Genomic DNA, 12151 nt, shown 5'->3' on the forward strand with positions numbered 1-12151 from the left:
CTTGTTTATCTTACTGTATTAAGTTTCAAAAATGTTTCACAGACCCTGAAACACTGAGACAACGGTTGTACACTAAAATCTTCAGCAAGGTAGCATACAAATGAGCAGGTTTTGCAGATATTGGTACTAATTTAAGAGATATGCCAATATAATTTAAGAATGATGAATAACTATGCAAGTTTAAAAGATAAGCGAATAGCGTGTAAAGGTTTGAAGAGAGTAAGCTTATAATTAGCCAAGTAGGCTATTTTCTTCCTTGATGGGATGATTTCTTAAGAATTGTTTTCACAGCATTTTGCACAAAAAAAAATCTCAAAGAGGTGTTTAAAATTGTTTGCCAGAACTGGTTTGAATATGGAGAAGAATGGTGACCTCCATTTTCCTCTTAACCAGTTCCAATGTCTGTTCAAATTGGAAACCACATCTGCTTAATCCAGAAGAGAAGCATTTATTATTGAGAGAGCACCCACATGTGCCAGAAATATTATGAGAATTTTACACCATTTTAAGAGGTGCAAAATTGGTGACATCAAGAAAGCACAGAGACACACAAGTCCTTTTTAAAAGATTAAAAGACAGCATTTTATTACTCTCTATCCTTTGACAGTTGTTTGCTCTTCTGTTACATGGAAGAAAGATATGATTTCTTTGGGATCAAAGCTAATCACAGTTTCAAAAGACACTCCTGGGAAATTCAGGTTCTCACGGCCATTGTATTTCCTCCAGCTAGGACACAAACCTAGAACTTTTAGAGTTTACTCTACCATTAGGCAAAACTAATGGTTGTCTTGAAGATACTTCCCTCTCTCACAAAACGCTCTCAAACCCAAATCCTTTCATGTCCAAACTCAGTTTGATATTTTCCAAGAACAACCTGTGAACAAAGCAGAATTCTACAAAAATCTATTAAGACCATCATTTTAAAGAAGAGTTGCACAGGCATCAGGGTTAGCAAATTGTCAGTCTCGACAAAGCGTGTCCAAGTAATTAAGTGTTTTGTAGTCTGTGCTCAACATAATTTAAATGTAATTGAGGACCAACACATTTGGTTTAACCCTGCACTGGATTGCAGAACCAAGCCCTTTTGGTCTTTCCATGGAGTGGGGAAGGGAGACCTGAGAGTGCCTAAACCACAGAGAACATGTGTGTGTGTGTGCTCATTTATCACTCAACTGCCACAGAATTCACTCAAGAATCCACAGAGGATGTGGAAAACATGACACAAAATGCCCAGCTTTTGTCCAAAGGGACAATCCAACAGCTGAACCACACACTGGAAGACATACAGTTTCTTCCCTACCTGAAGCAAGCGTTCTTGCTCATGCTGCCACCTTTCCTGGCGCTTTCGCTCTTCTTCTGGATCCCAGGACCAAAAATTGAAACGCTTACGTGAAGGAAAACCAAGTTATTAGACTGTGACACTGCACTTCACACGGCTACCAGAGAAAACTGCACTTTGCCTGATTAAGCCTGGCCAATGATGTTACAATGGGAAATTGAGAACTAGATAAGGATTCTCTCAGTGAGCAGACAATATTCTTGGCTTCACTGACACTTGGGATTGCCCATAGGTAGCCACATGATAAAAAAATAATTTGGTTTGTGAAGAAAGGCTTGGGAAACTTCAACTGAAGTGGGGAAAAAGAACCTAAAGAAAGCTCTAAGCAGCACTGAACAGAGCCACCTCCAGGGACTCAAATTTAAAGAACATACATATTTTGCTTCTCTATAACCTTCTGCACAACATGAAAAGCAGTTTTAGATTGTAAAAAAATATTCTCTCATCTTATGTCTGCTAGCACAACAGCCTATAGTCTTGCTTTTAATTTTTATCCATAATGAAGTAAATCCTCAGGCTTCACTAAGGATCCTAAGACATGATGCGTTTAAAATTGTTATAATCAAGGGCAATTTTAGACAGTTGCTGTCATATTCCTTTCCACTATAAGTATTATTTGAATCTCATAGGAAAAGATTATGTCTATTTCTATATGACAAACAGAATGTGAAATACTGTGTACTTCAGAGTAGCATTTGTGGTGTGTTGGTTTTTTTTGTTTCATTGAGGAAACAAAAGAATAATGAAGTCCTTTCATTTCTACGCATTTAAAATAGAATGGTTAATTTAGAATTACATATTATTTTGAGATTGTGAAGCTTTAGTGGCTCCAGCAACCAAACACTGTATATCTAGCTCCAGATAAGAGGAGAATGCATGAATTCCAGATTCAGACTGTGCCTTCATTTGGGTTGTACTTTTCCTCTCACATGTCCATGAGAAAAAAATTCTTATTCTGGTTTAGGCATGTTACAAGACAGTTTGCATAAAAAATTAATTTCTGCTAAACACAAATTGCTAAACCAAATAATAACCCAAAAAAGGTACTCACATTTGATTTGTCACCACTATCAGAATCAGCTATTAAAAAAACAGAACAATGAAAGATTAAATTTAACACAGCAAAATATCCTTAGCCTGTAAACAAATCTACACTATATCTGTATAAAAGAGCTTTATGTTAGTTTCCTATTTGCTCCCACAACCAAATGCAAGGACTAATTGCAAGAAAATAAATCAGAAACCAGATTACACCCATCACCAACAAAACTACTTTTTATCTGGGTATAGAGGAGCACAATATTAACTATCAGATTCTACTCTACCACTAGCTAATGCCATCTACTGCTGGCCACAGATGTTAGCAGTGTTCAGACACCGAGTGTTACCTACCTTGATCTACTTTTCCCTTCATGATTCAGTGCAAGGAAGGAAAAAGTACAGCAATGCTAAAAGAATGGGACTACACTATTCAAGAGCCACAGTTACGAAGAGAACCATTGCCATTTTCTATCCAAATGTCTTTGAAAATTAGACTGATTTAAAGAAATTAAGAAAAAGGTATTTATAGGCAAGGGATTTCTTTTGGGTGCCTGAAACCAGAGCAACACAACAATGTGCAACCCAACAGCTCTTTGTCAACTGTGCAGCAGGAATAGAAATTTTCTACGAAAGCGAGAGGTAGAACAAGTCCCCGTGATCATCAGCTTTCGCCCCAGCCCCACGTCCGAAGACACCTATGGCTGGAGCGGCAGAAGGGCTGGAGCTGCTCTTAGCGCCGCATTTACCTGACTGGGAGAAAAACTGTGAGCGCCGCCAGTTGTTGCGAACCCTAAGCGGAACCATGGCCCCGCGGGGCAGCTCTGCAGGCAACGGCACGGAGACAAAACAAGAAACAGCGCGGTCAAAAGGCGATGACAGACTCTCAGACCTCAGCCACCTTGGTCATGAGAGGGATTTTGTCTACAGTCGCTTTGGCCCATGGCAGCTAATTTACAGTGGACCCGAAGATCACACGGACTGTCTGTATTTAAATGCTACTTTTTGCAACATGCCACCTGAACTTACACGAGAGCTCTAGCACACTAATGCAAGGGCAGCCACTCCTTCAAGTCTTTGCACGGTGCTTGCATTCATTCCTATTGCAGATACAGGTTTTAACAGATTTTGCGAGCCTTTCAGTGCTCTATATGGTGTGAACACTAGAGTGCAGCCAAGTGTTTCAGCACCAGTCAGAACACAGGCAAGAGACCTATGACCTGTTACTTGATACTGGGTTTGATTTGCTTAACATAAAACGATATTGTTCTCGCAGTCTGCTTGGGTAGCACCTCCCCACTAAAAAAAAGTGAGAATTCCATTCCTTTTCAGACAATCACAGAGTGGTTTGGGTTGGAATGAACCTTAAAGATCATCTAGTTTCAATTCCCCCTGCCATGGACTGGGATACTTTCCACTGGATCAGACTGCTCAAAGTTCCATCCAGACTAGCTTTGAACACTTCCAGGGATGGGGCATCCACAACTTCTCTGTGCAACCTGTTCCAGTGCCTCACCACACTCATCATAAAGAATTTCTCCTAATATCTAATCTAAATCTGCATTCTTTCAGGTTAAAGTCTTTATTCCTTCTCCTATCACTACATGGCTTTGTAAAAAGTCCCTCTCCAGTTTTTTCACAGTGGAGCACCTTCAGTAGTTTTAATCTTGAAAACGTTAGGCTAACCAGGATATTACCTATAGTTTAACAAGCTAGGAAGTTCTTATGGGAAAGAAAACTTCAGGGAAATTTTTCTCTCTTTCTTCCACAATACCCACATAAAATGCAGCTTTAAAATAAATTTTAAATCAAACTACTAAACATTATCAGTCTCAAGCAAAACTTTGTCATGAAGGCACGGGGAAAAAAGGGTTCTGCATTGCAAGAACTTGTGCTGGGCAGTGGTCAAATTCAAGGATGTGGCCAGATATGTGTATTGTTCATCTATGAAAAGGAGCTCCACAAGAGCAACTGAGTGCAGAATTTATTGCCAGAAAATTTTATCATGAAATAAAACCAATTGATAAGTCATATTCATCTGTGAGCAGCAGTATGTAATACTCATTGACATAATAAACCCTTTACTGCTAGGCCAAGTAAATGCAAGATAGGGCTCTTCCTCTGCTGTGTCAAATTTCTGCTGTTGTGTTTAAGAGGAATAGCCAGAAGAGTCCTTTGCATCAGAGAAGCCACACTACCAATATCAGTCAATAAAAATAGAAAATAAATGTTTTAGCTCCAAAACCCTCCAAGTTATCGATTAAGCACTTCTCCCTGAACGTCACATGCCCATATTCAGCTACTGTCTGGCTGAGTTTTCCAAATGCTTCTTGCTCACCTTGTAGACCAGAATTATGCAGAGTAACTTGGCTGGTCTCCGGTAGTTTCTTTAAAAACGGCAGCACTACACTCCCCTTTTCTTCCAGGGCTTTTGCTTTCATCACCTGTTCAGACATTTGGGAGCAGAAAACGGTATTTAAAAAGCAACAGGTTCAATCAAAGGTTAGTTTAAACCCTTTCTACTTATTTTCTGAAACAACATTACCAAAGATGAAGCCTCTATCTCCAGAATTACAACATGGAGTTGCAGTACTGAAGTCCTGTAAGTAACTGCCAGCTGTTTCCTGTTGACATTCACACTGCCCTGCACACCAAAGTCAATCCTCTACCGACATCTAGCTCACCAACATCTAATTCACCTGACAGAGCAGTATGGTCACAGCCATTTGTCACCTCTACCACCACCTGCACTTGTTCAGCACTTCAGGAGGACTAAGGGGTTAAGCTCCACGGTCTACACCTTCTGGATACTCTGCCCTCCCAACAGGTGGTGGGACTGGGGTTTGTAGGTTAAGTTCTCATTTCTAGTCCCGCCAGTTTACAGGTTCAAACACTACAAGCAGACACGTGGAGTTCCTTTTGAGGGGGAACTTTCTGACGACCACAGGATCTGGCAGCTGAAACCATCCTTCCGGGTCATGCTTTGAATGAACTCCTGAAGTGACATTATATGGAGAAAAATACCAATTTGCACAATAAACATTTCTGTGTAAGATCTTTCTCTTTTTTTTTTTTGTTTTGTTTTGTTTTCCGCTCCCTCCTTTTCTTGTCCATACATACCTCCTGTGTAGGAGGGAGCTCTGCTTCCTTCTGCTGCTCTATTTCAGCTTTCTTCACATCTTTCTCGCTCGAAGCAGTTTCCTCTGAAGAGACAGGACTGGGAAGAAATTCTAATCTCTTCACAACAGGGCTGGCACAAGCTGCAGTTGACTTGAATTGCTTTTGATCTAAACCTAATCCACACATATAAGAGATAATGTTGCAAGGTTAAGATACATTTTCAAATAAAATGTTTGCCTATTTCTTACAATCCAGTTTCTTACTGGATATACTGTGAGCCCATTTACTAGATGTTTTGAAAAAATAAACTTTTTTCAACACAGGAAAAACTAATCTCTCAGAGAAGACAAGACTCAAATAATGAAATCACCTATCAAAATTTATGTGGTTACACTTGACTTGGGCTTCATGGGACACCCTTCACGGTCAACAAAAATAGAGAAGAAGTCCTTGGAAAAGAGTCACACAAACTCTTTCAGACACTCCTCTGGCTGAGACGAGCTGTAACCTACAATGGGCCTATTGAGTTAAGATCTCTTTACTGAAGTTATGTGATGAATCCTATCCTAAGATGCTACAAAGACAAGTAGCTATATGACACGGTCTCACTCTCAGCACTGGAGGATATTTCAGCTTGCCTATTTTCACTAAACCTACCACTTCCACTGACCATCAGTTAAGCATCAGACAACAAACAAACTGCTAACAGGCAGCCTTGGACTGGAATAACCTAGCTGTCATCTAACTCTTAAAGAAATCCAACAAGTTGATGCTGATTCCTGGGAGAAGGGACTATAAGCACACAGGTCTACAGCTGAGGACTGTGACAGCTGATACCACCACTGGAAGCAGAGCAGTTGCCAGCATCTCAGGCACTGAATAAGCACCCAGACATCTCTCCAACCTCCTAAAGAAGAAACTTCAGATCCTGTTCCCTTTCCAACCACAGCAGCAGTGGCGGCTCCTGAATATACCCTTTTGACAGGCTGGGAGAGCAAGCTAAGAAAGAGATGCAGCCTAAGACTCCACTAAGAACGTGCACACCAGCAGAGACAAGAGCTGCTCCTGCTTCCAAGGCAGATGCACCCTCCTTCGGGGCAGTTCCCCCACCATTAGAGGCATAGGAGCCACAGCATGGAAGTATTTGGCTTGTACTGAACAGCAAAGGAGGTTGTTTACTCTACAAGATGTTCACAGACTTTGGACCCCATCTATCCCTCCAAAGCAGACATAATGAAAACCCCATGTTACTTTGCCATTTCGATCTTTGCAATGCTATCTCAGTTTTCCTTGCCAGACAATACTAAAATTTGCTGTTAATCTTTAGCATTTCTGACAGCAGGGGAGCTGGAGCCAAAGTGGCTTTGTGATTTGTAGACAACACCAGCTCATCACTGTTGACTCTTGAGAATTTGGTCATTTCATTACAAGATTGCACCTTCTACATTACCTTCCAGATGCAATTCAAAATTGCTAAACTATGTACTTTGGCATCTAGGAGCCAAAGTAATTAAGTCAGCTAATGAGCCCTTGCTAACAGCCCATGTGCTTCTAATCTTTGCGGAATGGTACCTCACTGATGTTCGAGGGCAAAGCTCAATTGTTCAAGTCACATTTATCCCCAACAAATAGGAGCATTATGCTTACACACCAACTGCAGCCAGAGATCTCATTTAAATACCTATTTGATACAGTACTTTTTACTTACTCATACCAAGCTGAACTTTGATAGACCCATTAAAAAAAATGAACAACAAAAAAATACCATGAACTTAGTATAATAGCATACAGCAAATAAAGTGCCTACTCAAAGACAATGTTTCAGAAACATACTTTTGAGGAAAACAGCTTAAAATTCTACCAGCAAATTCCTTTCCCTGGATTAGGAATCATGCATAAAGGCTTTAAAGCAGAAAATTAGGAGTCTACATAATACTGTCCATTTAAAGCCCCTATGGGGACTCAAGTGCCCCTTCTTACTCTTTCTCCCCATTCCTTAATGTCTTGGGGAAAAAAATGTGTCAAACAGAAGCTATTACTGACTGGCAGCTTCTGCCCTTGTTGCTTTCTGGTTACAGCATGCTGTGGCACTGACTTTGCACTTGCACAAATGGCCAAGTGGACAACTCAGGTGTGTCATTTCAACCACAGAATGACACAACAGCCCAGGCTGGAAGGGACCTCGACAGACTACCTTGTCCTGCATTTTGTGGGAAAGAGAGACTAGAGGAGATTCTCTAGCATTGTGTCCAGCCGCACCAGAAAAACCTCCTGCCACAGGGGCTCTACCACATCCCTTGGAGGCTGCTGCACTGAATGACTGTTCTGACTGCAATCAATTTCATTTCATGTCAAAATTACTGACATCTGCAGCATTTTCTAATGAGCCCTGTTGGTGCTGCTGCTGATGCTCCTATCAGATTCCTGCCACAGGATGTACCTCAGTCCAGGCCCATAAGTGAGGAAGGGCAAGGGCAGGGGTGAGGGCAGCAGCACACCCACCTGGGGATGGGCACGCTGCGGGGGCAGGTGCCGCACTGCTGGGGCTGGGCTCGGCTTGCAGGCTGTCAGCTCCATCCAGTTCCACCGGGGGGGCCTGGAGAGAGGAACACAGCATGGAGTGAGTGCAGTGGAAATAAAAGCATGTGCTAATTCCTCAGGGCAGTGCTTGCTGCTCCTTTGTAGTGTGTTTGAACCACATCAGCTTGGAGCTCAGCAGGGCATTGGGGAGAATGTTTCAGAGCAATATGCGCCCGTTCAGGTATTGAATGGCTGTGCTTTAATCTCCTTTTCAAATCGCTCATCATCAGCCATTAATGTGGTTGGTTTGGAATAGCTCCTACAAGCTTTAAAACTGTAGGATATCTTGGATTGTGTTAGCTGGAGATAAGCATACATTTCCCCCCTAGTTTCACCTTCCAGAATAACACAAAAACATATGCATTAGTGAACAGATAGCACATACTAGTGTTGGGAAAGCGGCAAAGTAATTAAATACTTCCTTTATTTCACGGTTGTCTAAACAATCTGTTATCCGAGGGGAAAAGCCAGAGTTTGTATTAAAGGTAATGAAATACTTGAAACGCTATTAAGAGAGGACTGAAAAAATATGGTAAGACCATATCAAGGCAATAATTCAAACGCCTTTGAAAAGCAAGCTTCCTGACCTGGACAGGGCTGTTGCAGAGTTAAAACCACACTGTCAAAACAAGGGTAACACTTCAGCTGATCTATTCAGCGGCCTCCACCATACATCTGCTTTTCCAGAAGGCAAGTCAAGAAAAATCTCCAGCAAAGCTATCAGCCATTGCCCATAGCTAGTGCTTCTAATGCATCCAAGATCTCGAAAACGGCACATTGAACGGAGGAAAATAAAAAATGCAGACTACTTTTAGAAATAAGAAGTAACATATTTCAGAATTAGTCTATTGTAGACTCTCTTTCCTGTCCTCCTCCCACTCCTCCATCTTCTTAACAGCTGCAAAGGAGGAAATCTGATGACATTTCCTCTTTTCTGCAGGCAGGAATCAGACCTCCACCTTCTGCATGGATCTTGTTTCCTACCCCTGCAGGCTCACATGAACCTGTGGCCCCTTATCTGAACATGCCCCATGAAAAACAGACCTGGGCTCTCACAGCTTGGTCACTGGGGACATCTGCTGACAATGCCAACAGGATCTCAACACCTATGGACACACCATAAAGCTCCAGGGAACTTTAATGCTGGCAAAGCTTGTGAATCCCTGCCTCATCTCCTCTCTGGAGGGAGGCGTGCTCTCAAGAGGGGCAGGGAACACGTCTGGGAAGATGCCCTGCAAGGAAATAGTGCAGACTGGTGTGGGGCCATGGCCAGGGCCAGTGACCCAGGCAAGCCCAGCAGGCAGCCAGCAGTGCTGGGAACAAGAGAAGGGGCCTGCCAAGGGCTGTGCTGCCACCTCTCAGCAGGACAGGCGCCAGATCACAGCCACGAGTCTCTAGAAGCGGCAGCACTTGCTGGGGCTGGCTGCCCGCCATCCTCCCCGCTGCCGCCACTTCCCAGTGCACCTTCACCTCTGCCACCCTCAGCCTCTGCCCCAGGCAAGACATGAAGATACATCCCCCACGTGCCTAAAAGCAGTTCTCGAACTGGATGAGGCAGAAAGCTACCTCTAAAAAGGTAAGATGGAAAGCTTCAGGACATCCTCTCTACCATGTCCACCTGTGAATGCATCTATACCAAGAGCGAAGAAAGCACAGACCTCTCCCTCCATGTCTCACACACTCCCAGGAGGGGAGGTCTCTGCAGTTGAGGCACAGGCTAAAGCACAGCCCCAGAGAAATGCTCCAAAGACTTCAAGTCCTGTGCCCCAGAGGTTTATCGCTTGCCATTTAGTCGCTCTTTTCTTTCAAATAACCCACCTCTCCCTCCCCCAGTTCATCTGGATGCCAGCCTGCTGTGTCACTGAGAGCCTTCATCAGAAAAGGCCCAGCAGAACACTACTGCAACTAAAGAACATTTCCTCTTCAGCCTTAGTTCTGGCTCCTGATCCAACAGTGGCCAGGGGAGAAGCTACTGGAAATCCTTCCTAACCTTGCTCAAAGAAGAAACAAGTATTTCTTTTCTGCATGAGGACAGGCAGCCCAGTCCAACAGGCTAGCCAGATAGGTCGTGCCATTTCTGTCCTCTGAGGTTTTCAAGATTCGAATGATAAAGCCCCTAGCAACCTGTTCTGATCTCAAGTCTGATCCTGTTTTAAGCAGCAGAGCCAGCTAGAGACCTACAACCTGAATTACTCTGTGTCATTCTACAACCTACAATACTCGTTAAACCTAAACAAATGACTATTATTGAGAGCTCAGAATTTGCCCTAAACAACGTCGTTTTCACATGCAAAAGCAAGAAGCTCCAAACTCACTGCTCCAAACCATAAGCCCTGCCAAAGAAATGGTTGTAGATTTCAATTATTAATATTTCAATTGATATTTTTGGTAAAGCAATGGAATTCACCCTTCACTCTCAAAAAGCAACTCAATTGTCCAAATTGAAAAATTAAAATAAATAAATACATTCAACTTTAACTTCAACCTCAGAGGCTTTAAAGCTATAAACTGTAAAAATCCCAGGGCCCATACAAAAAGTGTTGAACTGTTATACCCAGGAAAGTCAATTGCTGATGTGAGCTGGTGCTGGAGAAAGAGCACAGCCATAATGGCCTCTCAGAGGAGCTAAAACGCTCAGTGAATGCCGCAGCGATACATGATGCACAGACATGATGCACTTGTATCACCTCTGGTGCTGTCATGCAGCTATCCTGCACAAGTGCAATAACTAAACCTACCCATAACCTATACTCAGGAGGCTGAACCAGGTATAGACGTAAATGTTATTTATAGAAAAAAGAGCTACTATGTGCTGCAAGAAAATTGACTTTCCAATGGCATGCTGCAGAAGTTCTGTTCCTGCTCACGCGACTTGACTCTCTCTCCCTCTGCTGAGAAATTAAATGCTAGTGACATGCAGCTAAAAATATAAAACTGATTAGTAACTAATTTATAAAAAAATTAAGTCAACTTCACTGGGGAACTCTCTTATTTCCACTAAATTTAATTCTATTTATAATACTAAGTTAATGTAGTATTATCTAGTATTTTATCAACAGGTGCATAATACACTTAAGAAAATTCTTGTGCTTTATATTGATAAAATATCTTTTCTACCACAGACTATCATCCTTCACATTTCATAAATATTTGTAATCAAATGATGATGTTATCACTGACCATGAAAACAGGCACACAAACTACATTTCACTACACCTAAGGCATTTCGCTACGCCTAAGAGGACTGTATTTTGACATGGACACTGAAAGACTGAGTAACCTAGTGAGTGATGTTTCCGAGGTGCTTCAGTTCTATGAGGAGCTCTCGTGCCTTGCGATGAAGGACTGATGTAGCCTCTCAGCACCCCTCTGCCATATGTGTTTGTGAGGGCAGAGGTCTCTTTCTGCAGGGCAACAGAGCCATTCCATATACATGCTCTGCTGCAGATGCCTGTGAGGGAAGGTCACACAACACCACCACAGGCAATGCAGCCTTCAAGAGGAGTAGGAAAAACCTCAGTGCATGGGGGCTGTGCCCATGGATCTCTGCCCACAGATCAGGCTGGTGTCGAGACTCTGTCCTATTAAAACTTCTAAAAAGTGAAGAATGCTGTCTACTTGGATGGGTGGTTTTATTACCCCATGCATCTGGATACCCAGGACTTAAAGTAAGCTTTCCCATTTAAGACTTAGCCATAGTTCATGATGGAAAGTTAAACACTGCGATGGCAGTTGTGGTTATGAGCACGTCAGTAACAGAGGACAAAGCAACACCAATGTTCTGCTAAACAAGGTATCCATTTAACAAAGACACAAGCACAAGTATATAGTGTTACCAAACACCTGTTAGGCATGAAAATAAATTAGTTCAGTTTGTGACAGCAGGATTTTTATCACATAAACTAGGGTATCAGTCCAAGTATTTCTTTAATTAAGATCATACAAGCCAGAAATGGCCATATTGGCTACTGCTACGGCAGAACTTTACACCCTTAACAAAACCCTAAAAATACAATATCCAATACCTTATACACAGAGTGTCACAACTTCTACAAGAATACAAACTCCAAAGGA

At 42.3% G+C, this 12151-nt stretch overlaps 1 protein-coding gene across 7 annotated transcripts in view; it reads right to left on the minus strand.

The window, feature by feature from the left end:
* The window catches only part of LIMCH1 (LIM and calponin homology domains 1), a 174504-nt gene that overhangs the window by 14761 nt on the left and 147592 nt on the right, over positions 1 to 12151 (minus strand). For 4 of the 7 annotated variants that reach the window (XM_039550350.1, XM_019287114.3, XM_019287113.3 and 1 more), the window contains 6 exons: positions 8000 to 8093; positions 5498 to 5670; positions 4716 to 4830; positions 3127 to 3201; positions 2391 to 2419; positions 1301 to 1384 (listed from right to left, as the gene is read on the minus strand). In XM_039550350.1, coding sequence (XP_039406284.1) covers positions 1301 to 1384; positions 2391 to 2419; positions 3127 to 3201; positions 4716 to 4830; positions 5498 to 5670; positions 8000 to 8093 — 570 coding nt within the window. The remainder of the gene's footprint in view (positions 1 to 1300; positions 1385 to 2390; positions 2420 to 3126; positions 3202 to 4715; positions 4831 to 5497; positions 5671 to 7999; positions 8094 to 12151) is intronic. The other 3 variants (XM_039550351.1, XM_039550353.1, XM_039550352.1) reach the window with 3 other exon arrangements.

Source organism: Corvus cornix, chromosome 4, assembly GCF_000738735.6.
Source record: "Corvus cornix cornix isolate S_Up_H32 chromosome 4, ASM73873v5, whole genome shotgun sequence".
In the NCBI taxonomy this organism is placed as follows: Eukaryota; Metazoa; Chordata; class Aves; order Passeriformes; family Corvidae; genus Corvus; species Corvus cornix.